The 20,014-nt window shown below is 40.0% G+C and overlaps 1 protein-coding gene across 1 annotated transcript in view; it reads left to right on the top strand.

Annotated features, from left to right (window-relative positions):
- Window positions 1-20,014, top strand: part of Khdrbs3 (KH RNA binding domain containing, signal transduction associated 3) — a 160,238-nt gene that overhangs the window by 80,814 nt on the left and 59,410 nt on the right. The window contains exons 5-6 of the mRNA XM_076835960.2: window positions 10,060-10,199; window positions 16,433-16,628. Of these exons, the coding sequence (XP_076692075.1) occupies window positions 10,060-10,199; window positions 16,433-16,628 (336 nt within the window). The remainder of the gene's footprint in view (window positions 1-10,059; window positions 10,200-16,432; window positions 16,629-20,014) is intronic.

Here is a 20,014-nt window from a genome sequence, read left to right on the forward strand (position 1 = left end):
ACTCAAGATCGCAAAGGTTTTCTGCAGCCTTCTTCTAGATGTTTTATAGTGTTTATAGTGTTGTTTCATTTGAAACTATAGTCCCTTTTGAGTTACTTTTTTTTTTTTTGTATATTGTGTGAGGTTGTGATCTAAATTTGTGTTTTTCCATATAGATATCCAATTGTCCTAGCACCAGACAGTGTAAAGACTATCTTTTCCCTCACTGCATGGCCTTGGTACCATTATTGAAAATAAACTAAAAATAAATTAAGGGTTTATTTCTGGATACTCACTTCTGTTCCTTTGACTTACCCTCCCATCCTTACTGCAGCAGCCTACTCTTTCTTTTTCAGGCCTGGGGATTTAACCTAGAGGTGCTCTACTGCTGAGCTACATTCCTAGTCCATTCTTTCATATTTTATTTTGAGACAGGGTCTTGCTGAGGTGCCCAGGCTGACCTCAAATGTATCATCTTCCTGCCTCATCCTCCTGAGCCACTGGGGTTACAGGAGTGCCCACCATTCCAAGCTCTACAGTGGCTTACGTTATAGTTTACTTTATACTTTTAGTAAATCTGGAATCCAGTTTGTATATGTTCTCCATCTTTTTTCTTCTGTATCAAATTTGTTTTGGATATTCTAGCTCCTTTGTATTTCCATATATAATTTAGGATCAGTTTGTCAATTTCCAGAAAAAGGCGTAGTGTGATTTTAATAGAGGCTGTATTCAAACTGTAGATCAAGTTATCTTTAATTCTTCAGATTCATGAATATGAAACTTTTCTCCATATTTTTTTTTAAAGATTGTGTTAATCAGCTTTTCCTTGTTGGGACAAGTACCTGAGAAAACAACTCAGAGGAGGAAAGACTTGTTTTGGCTCCGGATTGCAGTCCTTTCTTGGCTGCCTCCAGTGCTTTGTGCCTGAGGCAAGGCAGAATATCATTATGAAGGTGTGGAGCAGAGGCCAGCTGCTCACCTCTCAGTGTCCAGGAAGAGAAAGCGGCCAGGGAGGGAAATATTCTCCCAGGGCATGCTCCTGCGACCTACCTCCTCCTGGTAGGCCCAATTGCAGTTCCAGCCACCTCCCAGTAATGCCATCAGCTAAGAAACCCTCAGTGGATCAATCTCCTGTTCAGAGCCTTGGGGACCTAATCATGTCCCAAGAGCCCAACTCTAAGCACTGCTGGTTGGGGACCATACCTTCAACACATGAACCTTTTGATAATATTCCAAATCTGAACCATAATAAATGTATTATTTAATATCGGAGCAGTGTTTTGATTTTCAGGGTACCAGTCTTGCATTTATTTTGTAAAATTAATTTCTAAATGTTATGTGTTTTTTGATGCTTCTCTGAGTAGAATTGTTCTCCTCCTCCTTTTTTGTGGGGGGAGGGTACCAGGGATTGAACCCAGGGTCACTTAACCACTGAAACAAATCATCAGCTCTTTTTTATTTTTTAGTTTCAGAAAGAGTCTTATTTAGTTGCTTAGGTCTTTGATAAGTTGCTAAGGCTGACCTTGAACTTGTGATCCTACTGTGCCTTATAGTCTGCCAAGTGGCTGGGATTACAGGCATATGCCGCCATGCCTGGCAGTAGAATTGTTCCTAGATTTGATTTTCAAATGATCACTTATGTTAAAATGCAGTTGATTTTTAAAATAATTTTTAATTTTATTTTTTAGTTGTAGTTGGACACAATACCTTTATTTTATTTTTACTTATTTTTATGTGATGCTGAGGATCAAACCCAGCTTCTCTAACATACTAGGCGAGTGCTCTACTGAAGAGCCACAGCCCTGAAATGCAGTTGATTTTTACATTTTGATCTTCCATCTTATGATCTTGCTGAACATGTTTATTAGATCAAGTGCATTGTTTTATAATACAAACATGAGCATGATTAAATGCAATCCTAATTAACACAATTATTAGGATTTCTTTTTTTTTCTTTGTTTTTGTTTTTAATTTTTATTGTTGGTTGTTCAAAACATTACATAGTTCTTGATATATCATATTTCACACTTTGATTCAAGTAGGATATGAACTCCCATTTTTACCCCGTATACAGATTGCAGAATCACATTGGTTACACATCCATTGATTTACATATTGCCATACTAGTGTCTGTTGTATTCTGCTGCCTTTCCTATCCTCTACTATCCCCCCTCCCCCCTCCCCTCCCCTCTTCTCTCTCTACCCCCTCTACTGTAATTTGACCCAGCTATTCCCCTTCTCGGTCAGTCTATTCCCTAAAGTCCTAAAAAGAGCATACTACAGGGACACTGCTACATCAATGTTCATAGCAGCACAATTCACAATGGCAAGACTGTGGAACCAACCTAGATGCCCTTCAATAGACGAATGGATAAAAAAAAAATGTGGCATTTATACATAATGGAGTATTACTCTGCATTAAAAAATGACAAAATCATAGAATTTGCAGGGAAATGGATGGCATTAGAGCAGATTATGCTAAGTGAAGCTAGCCAATCCCTTAAAAACAAATGCCAAATGTCTTCTTTGATATAAGGAGAGTAACTAAGAACAGAGTAGGGACGAAGAGCATGAGAAGAAGATTAACATTAAACAGGGATGAGAGGTGGGAGGGAAAGGGAGAGAGAAGGGAAATTGCATGTAAATGGAAGGAGACCCTCAGGGGTATACAAATTTACATACAAGAGGAAGTGAGGGGAAAGGGAAGAAAAATACAAGGGGGAGAAATTATTAGGATTTCTTGACATACAAAATCCTGTCATCTGATAATGAAGATGGTTTTACTTCTCCTCTAAAGGCATATACAGTAGTTCCCTTCCCTTCCTTTTTCATTACCTGAACTAGAACCTTTCATCTTTTCCCTGACTAGAACCTTCTATGAGATAATATTGCTGAAATCAAAAGGGCAGCATTCAGCCTTTCAGCATTAACTGCCAGATTTTTATTGCTACTCTTTATCATGTTAAAGAAATTCTTTTATATTCCTAGTTCTTGAGTTTTTAATCATGAATAAATGGTGTAAATAGGGGTGTTGAATTTTGCCAAATATTTTCTCCTCCCATTGAGATGGTCACAAGTTTTTCCCTCCTTCATTTATATCACTAATTATATATTACATTGTTGACTTTTATATGTAAATCCAAACTTGCATTTCACTTGGTCATGGTGTATAATTCTCCTTATTTGTTGCTGGATGTAGTTGACCAATAGTTTGTTAAGGACTTTTGCATCTATAATCATGAAGAAGGCATGGCTTAGAATAGTTTTTGTTTTATTTATTTATTTTTATATTCTTACATTAACCCAAATATTTGCAATTTCTGGTATTTAAATAGTACTATTTCTTTTGAACCTGAAGGGCTTCTTTTTGCATTTCTTGTAAAGTAGATCTGCTAGCAAAAATTTTTGTTTTGTTTTTCTGAGAACAGTTTTATTCCACCTATTTTGCCAACAGCAGATTGTGTAATTCTAGTTGACAGTTTCCCCAGCACTTGGAATGTGCCCCTTTGTGGCCTTCTGGCTCTGTTACTTTGGATGAGAGAGTCACTAACCGTTTAATTGTGTTTCTGCACATGATCTCTTGTTATCTCTTGCCGCTGTCAAGATTTTTGGTCTTGGTTTTCAGTAACTGGATTTTGATGTATACATTAATTCTACTTTTAGGCTAGGTTTTTGGATCTATTGATTTATGACTTTCTTTAAATGAGGGAATCTTTTAGCCATTATTTCTTTAAAGTTTCCAGTCTCTCCCTCCTGTCCACCTGGGCTTCCTGTGACGTGGCTGTTGGCACAGCTGCCGCTGTCTCCTAAGTCTCAGGCTGGCTTCCCTTCCCCCTGTTTTCTCTGTGTTCTAGACAGGACCATTCTGATTGACAGTCTTCAAGTTCACCAGTGTAACTGTCTCACATCTGCCTTGAGCTCCCCTGTGAGTTTGCCATCGACAGCACTTGGCTTTCTTCTCTTCATTTGTACATCCACTCTCTGGCCCTCTCCAAGATGGTTTCTTACTAGTGGTCCCACAGAGTGAGTCACATGTTCCATGTCTCTTATTTATTTATTTATTTTGAAAACTGGACTTTACACAACATATTGTGGCAAATTTGAATTCAGATCTATTTACTTCCCAGAGCTTGCTATTGCTTCTATTTTGTGTTCCATTTCTTTAATAATTTAGTTGGACCAAGGTGTGGTGGTCCATGCCCGTAATCCTAGTTATTTAGGAGACTGGGAAAGGAGAATCACAAGTTCAAGGCCAGCTTCAGCCACAAGTAAGACCCTTAGTAACTTAGAGAGTGAGACCCTGCCTCAGAATCGACCAAAAGGGTTGGCAGTATCGCTCAGTGGTAAAGCACTACTGGATTAAATCCCCAGTACCAATTTTTTTTTTTTTTTAGTTGAACTGATTCTGTGTCGTCTGTCTCTTGTAATCCTTTTTCTTTCTGCATGTATTTTTAAGCCTATTCTGTCAGGAGTGTCTGTATTGCTTAGTGGTCAGCCAGTGATCTGTCAGTGATTGTGCTTAAAACTTTTTTGTAGAAGGGGTCATGCCTCCACAGTAGTCCATTTTCATGTCTGCCCTGGCTTTTACTTCGTGTCTGAGCCTGTGCACACACTGACCTTCAGGCCAGGGTGTGTGGAGAGCTGACCAAGGCCCTCCATAGCTGTCTTATTTCCTGATCCTCACATTTCTGACTCATAAGCCAAAGGCGACATTAGGCTACCTGATTTGCTGGTCTTCCTTGTTTATTTGCTACTAAAATTGATAAAACAACTGTGAATTGTCAATTTATTAACAGTGATGCTAGATGTTTATTCTAAATTAAGTGCCTCCTATAGCAAAGCTTTGCATTTTCATGGCTTTACCCACTCTTGGGGAACTAGCTCACCACCCTGCTAGGGATCAATGCCCAGGCAGGAATGCCATAGACTCTTCCTCTTGTTACCTTCACGTTAGCTGTTTTTTCATGAGTAAATTTATTTCTTTTCAGTTTGTTGTATGCCTTCCATGAGGTTCCAGATTGTGGTTTTTTTCCCCCACAATTCTGTCAGTTTTTTTTTTATTCCTTTTTTGTTGTTTTGCTACTGGGGGTTGAACCCATGGGCACTTAATCACTGAACCACATCTCCAGCCACTTTTTTTTTTTTTAATGTTTTATTTAGAGGCAGGGTCTCACTGAGTTGCTTAGGGCCTCACTAAGTTGCTGAGGCTGGCTTTGAATTTGCTGTCCTTCTGCCTAGGACCCCTGAGCCAGTGGGATTACGGTATATGCCACCACTCTTGACTGTTATTGGTGTTTGCAAGGAGGCTGGGCTGAGCTCCCACTTTTCCAGAAGTCCTATGTCCAGTCTTTACCTGTACATTTTAGACTTATGTAGTGTTCAACTTTTGTCCTTATGAACATAAGCAGTTTTATCTAATTCTTTTTAATATTTACATAGTATCATAATGTACATTTCATTATTTAGCTACACCTCCAAATTATAAATGTTCCCATTGTCTCTTATGGATTATAATGTAAACAGTGATCCCTACATTAACCTTAAGTACTGTCATATTTTGGAAATGTATCTGAAATGTAAAGGCTTAACAGAGAACCCACTGAATTTCAATAAGTTACTTTTAATGATTTAATTTAAAAACTTTTTTTCCAGTCTCCACATTAACATACAGTTAAGTAGATTCTAAATTCACTGAGTAGGAAAATCCTACATATGTATGTATGTATATATGTGTGTGTGTGTGTATAATTAGAATTGTGGTACCTTTGCTCTTTACAGTTGATGAAAATGTTGATGTTATAATGGTTTTGTTTTTCAATGTGGAAATTAGCCTGTAAGCCATCATGCATGATTTGGTTTCTCTATTAATTTAAAAGCATTATTTCTAAGACCAAGAAAATCATAATAACAATGACACCATTATAGTGACCTCAGCCTTACTTAAAGCAGTGCTTCGTTTTTTCTATTAAATTTTTTACTGTGTTTTGGTACAGGGCCTCAGCCATAGTCTTTTTTCCTATCTGTGTTTAGCTGCATGTGAACAAGTATCAAATTTCTCAATGATTTTTAACTGCACAAATACCTACCTCAAATATCTACATTTTGTTTATGTGATTTGCAAATAATTTATTGATCTTTAGCTATTTTAGTATCATTAGGAACATATTAATGGGCTTCTGATAGAGAAGTTGAAATTATAATCAAAAGATTCTGAGGCCGGGGAAGAGTTTCTATTTACAGTAAATTATAGACCTCCCCAATCCTAAACTCTTTATGCTAATCAAAATAACTTGAATTAGTTGTCATTTGCTTTTGCAAGTATTAGATTTCAACCTCCCTTTTGATTGATGTTCATATTAGTTTTCTTATTTCATAATGTCTTCTACAAGTTTCACATTTTTTTTACATTGGACTTTTGAATAGTAATGAAGAGACAGTGTGTTTTTGTTACAATTTTACTAAATATTTTTCAGATTTTTAATTGTAAATTATAAATAATTCAGGAAACTCTCTCCTCTGAACCTTCTGTTCATGCACAAATATTCTTATATTTCTTCTGTCTTGAAATTCTCCCTTCTTCCCTGCGAGCTCTGAACCTTGCTCTTCTTTTACTTAGGAGGAACTTCTCTGTGCTGTGATTTGTACTTACTCTTTATTTCACTGAAATGGATTCGAACCTCACCTTTCCCCAGAACTTCGACTTCTGTTACTAGTGGCTTTATTATTAGTAAATTCTACACATATGGATGAGTGAGGGAATGTGAATGCTATACTCACTTCCTGTGACTTTGTATTATCTCCTTTTCATTCAGTTTCTTAACACACTTTTGCTGTCTACTGAGAAAACGTACTTCTTGTGTTTGCATCTAACAATTCTATAATTTTAGCCCTCACTTTTAGGTATCTGACCCATTTTGGTCTAATTTTTACATATGATGTTGAAGGAAGGGTCCTATCCCACTTTATTTATTTATTTATTTTTGATTTGGATATCAAGGCGCTACAACACCATTTGTAAAAGAGACTACTTGAAAATTAGACCACTGCAACTTATGTATGAACTTGCATTTCCATTCCATTGATGCTTATGTCTGTACCACCACCACACAGTTTTTATTGCTTGTAGCTTTGTAGTTAAGTCTTGCAATAGGAAAACATCCATTTATACAATTTTGCTTTTTATTTTAAAGATTGTTCTTGCTATTTCTGTTCTCCTAATTTTACTCAACTTTTTCATTTTTGTAAGTAGTCAGCTGGTATTATTTCCTTGATTGGAAAGATCAGTTTAGAAAAAAATGGTCATTGTAACAACCTGAGTCTTTCTATCTAGGAGCATTGGCTATCATTCCATTTATTTATATCTTTTGAAGTTTAAAAGTGTTTTATAGTTTTCAATGTACACATCTTTTATTCGTTTACTCCCAAGTGTGTTGTTGTTTTGTTGTTATTGTAAATGGAATTGTTTTTCTAATTTCTATTTTTTGATTATTCATTGCTGATCTAAAGACATGGAAGTTATTTTCATATATTAATCTTGTATTCTGTAGCCTTGCTAAAACTCATTAATTAGCTAGCTCTGTTAATTGAGTGTGTGTGTGTGTGTGTGTGTGTGTGTTATTCCTTAGTATTTTCTGTATACAGATTTAAGCCATTTCTGAACAGAGTATTTTTTAGTTTCTCCTTTCCAGTCTGAATGCTGTTTGTTTTTGTTGCATAATTGTTCTGGCCAGGACCTCAAGTAAAATGGTAAGAGAAGTCCTCTTGGTCTTATTCCGGACCTTATGATGAAATTTTTCATCCTTTGCTTTTTTAAGTATGATTTTTAACTGGGGGTTTTCCTATTTGAATGTTTTTAATATAAAAGAGTGATGGACTTTTCTTACAGTTGTCTCCTCTACCTATTGAGATGATGTGGTTTTGTCCTTATTTTTGTGAACTTACATTAACTGATTTTCAAATGTTCAGTGAACTTTGCACTTCTGGGATAAATTAACTTGGTTCTTTTATATATATTTTTTTTTACTGGATTTGGCTTTGTATTTTTTGATAACTTTATCATCTATATTGATAAACGTTTGTAGTTTTTGTTTATTGCTGAGGGTCTCTCTTAATTGCTGAGGTGTCCTTGAACTTTGATCCTCCTGCCTCAGCCTCCCCCCTTGTTGGGATTCAGGTGTCTGCCACCACGTCTGGCTTCTCCTTGTCACTCCTGATGTTCAGGTGATACCCCATTTTCATTTCTCATTTCAGAAACCTGCGTCATCTTTTATTGTTGGTTAATATAGCTAAAAGTTTATCATTTTATTAATCTTCTAAAGTTAGTTAACTTTTGAGTTTGTTGATTTTGCTCTTATTTTTTGTTTATTTTGCTCTAATTTTTATTATTTTTTCTTATTTTGTGTTTGTTTTTATTTCATTTTTAGTAAAGGTGAAAGCTTAGGTTATTGATTTGAAATCTTATATTTTTAACATAATCATTTAAAGCTATAAATTTCCTTCATAGTACTGCTTTAGATACCTTTATATGTCTTAATATGCTCTGTTTTCATTAGTATTTGTCTCAGAATATTTTCTAATTTTTCTTTTCATTTCTAGTTTGATCTAATGATTATTAAGTTACTTTTAATTAAGTTCTTTACGAGGATGGAAATCCCTGCTTGTTGTTAGTGGTAGATTTTTTCCCACCCTTTCACTTTCAGTCTGTGGATGTCTTTTCCTGTGAGATGAATCTCTTGAAGCCAACATATTGTTGGATCTTTTTTAAAATCACATTCTTTAATTTCTTCATATTTGTGAATTCCCCAAATTTCTTTCTTCAGTGGATTCTAACTTATTCCATATCAGCAGAAAATATACTTTGAATGATTTTAGACCTTTCAAAATTATTGAGGCCTATGAGATGTCCTGGCTTAGAGTCTGTCTTGGGAAATATTCCATTTGCACTTAAGTGCATGCTTCATCTGTGGGCACAGTGTTTTATCCACTGTGGTTTCAATCCTATGTTATTTGTACTCATTAATACTAGATTAATCTTTACAGTTTACAAACCTAAATATGCACTTACCTCCTTAAAATCATTAAGGACTTCTCAGTACCCTTCTGAACGTTCCAAGTTGCCTCTAAATCGACTTAAAGCTTCACATGATTTTGTGTCTGCTCTCCCTTTCCCTTTAGTGTTTTCATATTTCATCCAAATAGTACTCACAACACTCTTTTGATGTCCTGTATTTAATGTTGCTTGAGTCTTTAATGCCTTTTGTCCTCTGCTGTGGCCCTTCTGGCTTAGTCCTCACTCACCTGAGATAACACCTCTTGTAGAGAGCCCACTCTTCTAGCAACAGCTGCCTTCGTTGAGTTTTCTTTTTCAACTTTTGGCCCTGAACGTCCTTGGTTGTAAAACACATGAGGCAATTTAACTTATTTGTACATGTTACTGTTGGTTATTGTGTGGAGTGAGGGACGAATCACGGCTGACTCCCGTCGTTTCCACATTGAGCATTTGATAGTCATGTAAGGTGAAATCAAAGTGCAGGTTTTCAGGAATAAGATCATGTATCACATTTTCAAAATGCCGACTCTCAAAGCTCCTGCGGTATCCCAGGGGAAATGTACAAAGGAGTGTGCACCAGAGAAGCTGCCATGTGGGTGTGTCTTTCTCCTTTGCTGGAGTGAGTTCCTTGGCTGTAGGACAGTGGCTGACTCCTCTTTGTTTTCCTGTCCCTGAGGCGCCCCAGATGCTCACTGACCACTAGCGGAGTTGAGCTGTAAGGAGCAGAGCCACCAGACAGGGCTTCTGCTGCTTTCACCTTGTCCTAGGCGTCTCACCTGGAAACCAGGCCGAGGGAAAGGAAAGATGGTTGATTGCAGGGAATTTTAGCTTGGGGAAAAGTACTGTTTTTTTTCTCTTTTCCCTTCTTAGAGAAATTCATTAATATGTTTTAATTTTAAGAAATTCATATCTTGTTTTGTGAATTCAACTATTTTCCCAATCTTTTTTATTGATATTTTTCACTATTTGCACTAAATACTTTAGAATTTTTAACATGAGACAGATTATGTTGTCTTCTCTTTCCTGTGTAGGACTACAATGATGAAATCAGACAAGCCCAGCTCCAGGAATTAACATATTTGAATGGTGGTTCAGAAAATGCAGATGTCCCAGTGGTTAGGGGGAAACCCACCCTACGGACAAGAGGTGTGCCAGCCCCAGCGATTACCAGGTAGGTGTTTATTAATTGGCTTACTTTTCCTTAAGGTTTGCATGCCATGGCAACAGTTTCAACATGTCTTATCTTAGTAGCCAGAAACCCCTCTATCAGTATATCTGTAGGAAGCCACTGTTCAGACTTTGAAAGTCACAAGTAGGGAATTCACCTTGGAGGGAGATATTCCTAGGCTTAACTGTTATCACCTTATCACTTACCACCTGATCACTTCAGGCAAATTATTACTCACTCTAAGGTTCATTCTTTAAAATGACAGTTTTTTGATGTGCAAGTAATATCATCAATATGCAGATTGGAGCCATGGCTCCTTGTGCCTTGCCCTGATCCTCCCCCTTCGGGAGCCTAGTTCTTGGCCACACCTCCAGTGCTCAGACATGTCCAGCATCCAGTGGGTGTCCTAAGGTCTGTTGTCAGTTTGCTCTTTACAAGTGCTGTAGCATGTGCGAAATCCTTGGGCTGGTCCAGGCACACATGGATTGATTGCTTGTTTGTTTGTTAGTTCTGTCTTTGTTTTGTGATTACATTTGTTTGTTTGTTTTGGTACCAGGGATTGAACCCAGGGTCACTTAGCCGCTCAATCACATCCCCAGCCTCCCTACTCCTTTTTAAAATTGTTTTTTATTTTTAAATTTTGAGACAGGGTCTTGTTAAGTTGTTTAAGGCCCCACTAAGTTGCTGAGGGTGGCCTTGAATTTGTAATCTTCTAGCCTCACTCCCAAGATGCTAGGATTACAGGTATATGCCACTATACCCGGCTATGGTTACTTCTAAGAGGAAATGTTTTGAAGAGAATCAAAAATTTGATATGACTTTCTCAATTTTATTTGGAAATTATTTTTAGTTTTCCCATTTTTGTTCTGAAAGAAATCAGTGGAATAAAGAAATAGAGTTTTCTTTTAATCGTGTGACTATATAGATTTTTTTTCAGGTAGAAGTTTGAATAAAACTATTAAATATATTGTTCTTATAAATCTCCAAGTTCCTCTGTGAGAACGAGACGTTCCTTCCTCTATTGAGAGTTGTCAGCTGGAGCAATGTCAGAGCAGGTGTGTGCTGCTGTGATATCAAGTCAGCAATAGGCCTGGAGCCTGTGGGGTTTCCTTGTCAAATAGAGGTTTCATTGATGATTTCATGGAATGGTACACGTAGGTACTCGGCAAACCCTAACTGCCTCTTTAATTTCTATTTCTTCCAACATTAAATTTACCTAAAATTATAAGAAATTACTTATGTACTACATTAGTTTACTGCTAGCTGCTATGACAAATTACCACAAATTTGGTGGCTGAAAATAAAAAATACAAAAATGTATTCTCTTGTAGCTATGGAAGCCACCTGACTAAAACCAGTTATCATTTGTTCAAAGGCAGGGTGTTGGCAGGGCTGTGTTCCCTCTGGAGGCTCTGAGAGCAAGTTCTTTTCTTGCTCCATCAGTGTCTGGTGACCCCAGCATGCCTGGATCTGTGGCCACATCACAATGATCCCTCCCACTTCTTCACATTGCCTTCTTTCCTGACCTCCCTCTGCTGATTTTATAGGATTCATGTGGTTATATAGGGTAGTCCAAGGCAGGATAATGCAGGGAGACCTCCATCTCAAGATCCTTCTCTCAGCTGCAAGGGCCCTTTTTCTGATTCAGGTAACCTGTGCAGGTCACCAGGATTGGGATCACATGGTGGTTAATTGCCTGATATCATTTAGCGTACAGGTTTGACTCCTTAGTTTCAACTTTGTTATGATGGAAGCTTGCACATTTTCCCAAAATACATAACGTGTCAAATAATATATTTAAACGTTCTCAACGTCTGAAGACTTGTAACTTCCCTCTGCCACTGTCTTTGCTTGTTTGTCCATGTGTGGAGCATGTGGCTTGTGCTCATGGGCTAGGAGCTTTCCCTTTTGGTGTGGCACACACATAACGCCCTGCCAAGCAACTGTCTCTGCAACCCTGCGAGGTAATCAGACTCACATCATTCATCGTATTCAAATCTTCTCAAAAGAGAACAGAAAATACATGTAGATGCATACAAAGAGAGACAGCCTTCCAGACTTGACACTTACATAATGCCAGCATTCTTTTCTTTTTACTGACATAGGAAAGTAGGCAGGTGGGTAGGTAGGTACAGAGATAGTCTCTTAGCATAGAACTCCTCAGTCAGTGACTGACCACATTTACAATGGTGATCCCATTAGACTGTAAGGCAGCTGGAAAATGCCTGGAGCTATCAATGTAGTAGCCATGGTAACAGGATAATGTGACTCACTGCTCATCTGTCTGTGGCAGTGCTGATCTAAACAACCTAATTGCATTGCCAGTTCTGTAGGGAGGTTTGTTGTAGGTCCTACCATCTAGGTTCCTGTGAGTGCACTCTTCAGTGTGTAGACAGTGACACAGCCCTCTACACATGAATTCCTCAGAATGCATCTGCCATTAAGTGACTGTATGTAGTTGGGTAGATGTTTCTATATCTGTGGGTATGTACAGAAGCTTTCGTTTTCATGATGTATAGCTTGTTTAAGTAAGTAGTATATAAAAATGTTCTGTGGCCAGGCACAGTGGTGCACAGCTGTTACCCAGCAATTTGGGAGACTGAGGCAGGAGGATCGCAAGTTTGAGGTGCAATTGGGCAACTTAGTGAGATCCTCAGCAACTTGGTGAGAGACTCCCTCAAAATAAAGGAACAAAAAGGGTTGAAGATGTAGCTCATCAGCCTAAAGTGTCCCTGAGTTCAAGCTCAAGTACCAAAAAAATTAAAATTAGAAGTAATCTGTTTCAGTATTTACATATCTCTATTTATATACATATACAATAAAATCAACCAGTGTTACTTGTCTCACTTAGGTTGTTTTTGTCCATTCCTTTTTCAAAAGGCAAGTGCAGAATGGTATCCTCACCAGAGTTGCCGCAGAGTGTGTCAGTGCTCAGGCAACCTCTGTGCCTGAAGACAGGTCCTAACTTAGTTGTCACTTTCTGTCAAGTTGAAAATATCAAGAGCTGACACCACAAGAGCTTTTTTCATTTTGGAATGTAAGCCTGGAGAAACGCCTTTCACCTGCCCACCTGGGAAACCATTTCCTTGATCGTGGCCTTACCTTGCTTGTGTTTAAAGCTGCTGAAATTCCTGATGAGACTCGTTTCACATTCACATCTCAGACCCTGGTTTTCAGTTCATGGGGTGCTGGTGGGTAGAGCTGGCCTTAAAGGGATTCGTGTACTTAAGACACCCCACATTTGCTTGAAACCACGTGGCACCCCACATTTGCTTGAAACCACGTGGCTCGTGTGCTCGGCACTCTCAGGACACACTCTGTGCTTCCATTTTTTCCATTTGATTCTGGTCTTCCTTGGTTCCAAACATTTTAAATTCCCTGTTTTTAAAGTTTATTTTCTTAACAGGGACATTTAAAGCCCCTGTGTATTTTTTTTCTCAAAATCTGTCTCCAAGTCACTCTTTGTTGATCATTTTGCCCTGTTTCTTGTGCCTCCAACCCACTCTGGGCTCCAAGCTCTGCCTCGGGAAGCTTGTGCTGCACCCTCACAGGTCTCTGTTTTCCTGATTTCTTGTGTCAGCCATTGTTTTTCTTCCCTCTGGTCCTCTCAAGTGTTTAAATCCTACTTACCTTTTCTTCCCATCCTGGAACTTACCTTAACAAGCGCAGAGCCCCTGCTATGGGTCATGCATTTTTCTAAGCACTTCAGAGGGTTAACTCATCAGGCCTCCTGATGATCTTTGAGGTGGCATGGGTTCGCCAACACCACCAGACAAGGAAAGGGAGGCCAGAGAGGTCAGTTGTTTGCCAGAGGTCACACAGCTTGTGATTGACAGAGACAGCCTCTAAGCGAGGGCCTCTGGTTCCACAATCCAACCTGCTCCCCTGGGTGTGATCCTTCCCTTGTGTTTTTCACCTGGAGGAAAATACTTTTCCTCCCTCCATTCTCCCACCACTTTTCCTAGAGCTTTGATTCTGGCACTGTTGTTATGTTTTCATTATGACCCATGTTAATACCGACTATGATGAAGAGGAAATCACATCACGTGTGTAACTTTCGAAAATGTGGTCCATCCTATAGAATAAGAAAATAAGATAAGTTGATGTTGAAATTAGGGTAGAAAATCGCATAGACTCCCCGGGAAAGGTTAGTACGTGTTGTAACATTCTGTAGAATTTGTGGATTGGTCTTTAGTTTATACTTTGTATTTCCTGTGGCCAAAGCTGGGTACAGAGTTCATGGTACCTAAATGTCAAAAACATTGACAATACAGAAACAAACAAATAACAAACATATACCATCAAAGCCTAGCACTTTCTAATCCTGAGATGTATGAAGAGTCTTCTGGAGATACTCATAAACGAGTCTTCCTATGACTTAATATTGCTGGAGGTGGGCGAAGTACTGGACTTTACCACTGAGCTGTGTCCCCTGCTGTCTTTATTTTTTTATTTTGAGACAGGATTGCTAAGTTGCTTAGGGCCTTGCTAAGTTGCTGAGGCTGGCCTTGAACTTGTAATCCTGTTGTCTCAGCCTGCCAAGTAGCTGGGATTATGGGTTTGCACCCCTGCACCAGACTTTTAAAATATTATTTTCAATAAAGTTCTTCATATCCACTTCCTCATTAAGTCATTTTGATTTTACATGTAAAATAAACCTCGATTTTATTTTTCTGTAATCACCTTTGCCATCCTTCCCAATCTAACCTACACTAGTCCCCTATTTTTTATTTACAGTCATAATGACCATTTAATATTAAATTTGATTATATCTTGTCCTCACTTAAAATATGAGGACAATTAAAATATCCTCATGTTCCAGCTATGAGAAAATTCACATTTTCTGGTATGTATTTGAATGATCTGGCCACTCTTCTCACTCCCTGTGTCTCATTCCACTTTTTTACTCTCCTTGCTCTGGCCACACTGGTCTCCTGCCTGTTCTGTAAACAGGCCCTGCTCACTCCTCCCACGTCTTTGCGCTCTCTTCCTTCTCCCTGGCAGGCTTGCTTGCCAGTGGTCTGGCTCCCTTCTCAGCACCATGTTCCCTTGTTAAAGAAGGCTTTGGTGGTCTTCTGAGGTAGCCATCTCAGCACCCTGTCTCAGTCACTTTGTAGCATTTTCCAAACTGAATTGCCCTATTTGTTCACTTGGGTTATTCCTTATTAAACTGTTAATCTGCAAAAGCCATTGTGTCCCTCATACCTGGCATGTGATAATCACTTAGTAAATAAGAAAATACAGTAGCACTTTTCTGTATGCTTTCTGATCAAGTGTTGACCATTTAAAATATTCTTTCATTAGTGCATTTCTTGTTCTGTTTATGACTGAATTGCCTGGTTTTGGGCTTTGTGGGAGTGTTCACGTAGATGTCACTGCTTGGGAATTTCGTGGTGGAATGTTTTTACTGCATGCAGTCTTCACGAGTGGGCCCACTGTTCACTTTAGGATGTCTTTCTGATACAGGGTGTAAAGAATTGAAAATTAAATCCCACCATGAGAAGTAACACAAGTCTCTGGTGAAACCTTCTCACTTGACTTCCAAATAAGAGCACTGAACTTCTGCCTCAGTATAGGCCATCAGAGGCTTCTTTGCCCACTGCGGGCCGTGGCAGTGCCTCCTACTCCTTCCCTGCTCCAGCACGCAGATGGGATGGAGTGCCCTGGTGCAGCCACTGGGCAGTGTCACATGCTTCCCCCGCAGGCCGTGCTGCCCTGTGCTCTCCTGCTCGTGTGGTGGTTGGCACCAGGTGATTTTGCACCCTCAGGGATGCTTCCTTTAGAAACCACTCGTTGATTTTGTGTTCTCCCTGGTGTAACTGTGGCATATTTCTTGGCCCCTGGCTTTGCTACCTGTTTTCAGGCAGTTTGAAAATCTCAGTTTCTTTGTCCAGAGATAAGCAAGGTGAGGCTTACCTCGTGTTAGAGTGACATTTGGGTCTTGGCATGACATCAAACTGAAGTCATGGCCTCCCTAGAAGTCACAGTGGCCTTCTCTTTCTAAGAACCCGAGTCTGTGTCTCCATCTCTTTGATGTGACCATGTTGTGCTGGATTGTCCAAGTAGCTGGATTTCCTTTTGGTGGATATTTGCTTCTTATTTGTTTCTTTTCTATGATTTCCTTTTTACCTTTTATGGACATATAGAACGGTAATTTGGTTCATCTATGAACATATGTGAAGAACAGACTCTGAGAAAATGTAGTAAGTGCTGCTAATCTGACCTCTCATTTGCAGGGGAAGAGGAGGAGTCGCCGCCCGGCCAGTTGGTGTGGGTGTGCCCCGTGGCACTCCAGCTCCCAGAGGAGTGCTGTCTACCCGGGGGCCAGTGAATCGGGGAAGAGGCCTTCTCACTCCCAGAGCAAGAGGGGTGCCCCCCACTGGGTACAGACCTCCACCACCACCCCCGACACAAGAGACCTACGGAGAGTATGTGAGTGGCAGTGTTAAATGACAGCTTTGTTGGTCAGGATGACTCGGTCTAGAAGAGCTCTGGATGGCATAGCTAAGAGGAGACCCTCACCTTATTTAGTTCTTGAATACTGTGCCTTAGTGCAGCAAACATTCATGGAGGCTGAGTAGGCCCCTGGTACTGGAGATACAGACACGGCCTGGCCTGGGCCTCATCCTGAGCCTGGGAAGGAACCGAGTGTGGGAGCTACAGCACTTGTGTCCAGCAGAGGGGTCCTCAGCCCTGACCTAAGTTCAGGGTAACAGGCCTTCCTATTCCACCATGAATGTGCCTCTGAGGTCAGTCGTTACAAAGAATATAGCCCGAAGACTCTGCAATGGTCCTGCCCTCAGGTCTCCCTTAGGTGTCTGCTAGGTAGAGACTCGTTTTCCATGAAGAAAATAAAAATCCCCTATTTTTAAAATTGATGCAAATCATTTTTTAACTTATTTATCTGTTAATTCTTTATTGTAGTTCATAGCCTTAACATAAGAGAAAAAAAATATAACCATGAAAAAATAGATCTATGAAAAGCAAGGAAACAGGAAAGACTCTTTTTGGTACTGGGGATTAAACTCAGGTTCACATAACCAAGGAGCCACATCCCCACCCTTTTTATTTTTTATTTTGAGACAGGGTCTTGTTGAGTTGTCTGGGCTGGCCTCTAACTTGCAGTCTTGCCTCGGCCTCCCCAGAAGCTGGGATTACAAACATGAGCCACCATGCCTAATAGGAATTCTTAAAGAATATAGACCCCTTGGGATTCTTATCGTAGCATCCTAGTTTCTCATACATACATGGAAAACAGGAACTAGATGCATGGCTGGTATTGTTAATTGAAGATGTTGAAGGGAGACGCTGAAAACTGGGGTCATTGAGAACCAAGTCGTGATAGTAACAGGCAAGACCTGGCAGATTCTCCATTCTGACTCTTTGTAGATCTCTTCCTAGGTCCTTAGCACCTTTTGCATGGTTTCCAGAAAGTTTTGGTAATTCCCTGGCTTCCAACAACCTCTTGAGCTTTATCTGTAACCAATTTGTCTTGCACATACTGAAGGTATAATAATTCCCCAAACATGCTGTCCTCCTAGGCCTCCAGAACTGGCTCATGCTGCCTGCTCAGCCTGGAAGAAATTCTCCTAGGGCTGGGGATGTGGCTCAAGTGGTAGCGCGCTTGCCTGGCATGTGCGGGGCGCTGGGTTCGATCCTTAGTACCACATAAAAATAAAAAAACAAAGATGTTTTGTCCACTGAAAACTAAAAAATAAATATTAAAAAAGTCTCTCTCTCTCTCTCTCTCTCTCTCTCTCTCTCTCTCCCCCTCCCTCCCTCCCCCCCCCCTCTCTCTCAAAAAAAAAAAAAAAAATCTCCTATTCTGACTGTCTCTTCTTTCTCCTTCTAGACTTAGGCCAGCTGTTGCTAGAGAAATTCAAAAGTGGTAGTAACTAGCCTACTGGGCATTACGACGGTTATTACATGATGTCTCACACCTAGACTGAACTTCTGGTAGTGCAGGGACGGATAGCTTTTATTTCTTTATACTTAACAGAGATCATACTGAGAACTCAGTGACTTATATTTAACAAAGTCCGTAATACACAGTTTCATCATTTTGTTATTCAGTTGCAGAAGAATGTGGTCCCTAACTCTTCTCTTTTTATACCCTACAATTGAACATGTTCTTCCTAATATTCTCCTCTGACAGTAATCATACTTCACATTTTCCCCCAGATTTTGAGTTTCCAAAAGCAGTAAGTGCTTTTGATAGAGGGCTGCTGCTCTCCGAGCCCCTCAGGCAGACCCATTGTTATCTTATGTCCGCCTTGGCTTGGCTGTTTCTTTCTACAGGGCAACTTCCTGGTAGTAGATAGAAGTGTAGCAGGTAGTAGAAGTGTCTGGAAGCCAGACTGGGCCACATTTTGCCATGAATTTGGTGTGAGGTGATTTGATTGAACATGTGCCTTCGTACTTCACGTACTGCAGAAGGAGTAGCGTTGCCTTCTTTACATGGATTAACTGACCCTTCTACTCAGTGAGGACTCCTGGATGTCTCATATTCTCTGTCTTAGCCTGTGCACTCAGTTTATAAATAAATTAAATGAATAAATTTAAAGTTTTATTGTCCAGGAAAGGAAAAGCAAATGAAATTCAAAAGATTTGGTTTTGCTGTTGATTTAAAATATCTCAGATTTTTAAATATCTGTTTATTTATTTGCAGTATTAGGGACTGCACTCAGGGACTTGGGCATCCTAGGCAAATGCTCTACCACTGAGCCACATCCCCAGGTTTTCATTTTATTTTAAGGCAGGTCCCACTGAGTTGCTCAGGTTGGTCGTGAACTTGTATCCTCCTGCCCCAGCCTCCTGAACAGTTAGGATCAGGCTTGCACGACCATGCCTGATGTTTTTTTGTCCATTTATTTATTTATTTATTTTGAATAAATAATAGGAAAGACCTTGAAACAATTGAATTGCAAAATAATCTCCTGAGTTGCTGTGCTTTCCGTCCCATCTGCTACCAGGGAGTTGCCCTGTAGAAGAGGACTTGAGCTGAGCAGACAAAGAGCTCTGAACAAGGAAACCCTCATGGTTTGAGTCCTGAACTCACAACTGACACTTCTAAGCACTGATTATCAGTGCAACTGCAATTTCAGCCTAGGGCCAGCATTCTTGCTGCCCACCTTGGTGTCCCTTGACATAGGCCGCCATATCACCCCTCCTTACCTTAATTTGGCTGGTATGCAGCAGGGGCAGTTTCACAAGCTCACACAACTGTTTGCCGCACTTTAAACCATGGTGTTCGCTTTTCCAGGTGTGCTTTAGGCAGACACTGTCACAGCCCTCACTTGGGGGTGAATCTCTGCCACGGGGGTTTCTGAGGGTGAACATTATCACTGACGCACTCAGCGTAGTGACTGGTATTCCTGAGAACGCTTTTTGAGATTAACATCCAAGAAGAAGGGTTTTCACCCTTCAGTCTAGCGTTTTGTAAGCCCTCTTGCACAGTTGTGAAAGCTTCAAGAGCTGAACACTGTATCTTAGGAACTTGTGTCAGGAGTAGACAGACCCCTCACCCCACTCACAGTTGCCTGCCCTCAGCAACATTGTTTGTCCCCTGTACCCTGCTGGCTTCATCTTCCTCTCCTGACCAAACTTTGTTAGGGTTCCTTCCTCCCAGCCCCTCTAAGACGGCTTTTCAGTCTCTGGCATACCTCCAGACATTGGTCTAAACTGTTTGAACTCCTGGAGGTACTGACACAACACATTTAGCTTTGCCACCTGGGCAGGTGGATGGGGGCCAGGAATAAAACTTAGAAAAGTATTTATTTTGTTGCTATGTTTTCTGTGGATAGGGTGGGTATGCAAAA

Source organism: Callospermophilus lateralis, chromosome 16 (genome assembly GCF_048772815.1).
Source record: "Callospermophilus lateralis isolate mCalLat2 chromosome 16, mCalLat2.hap1, whole genome shotgun sequence".
Classification (NCBI taxonomy): domain Eukaryota; kingdom Metazoa; phylum Chordata; class Mammalia; order Rodentia; family Sciuridae; genus Callospermophilus; species Callospermophilus lateralis.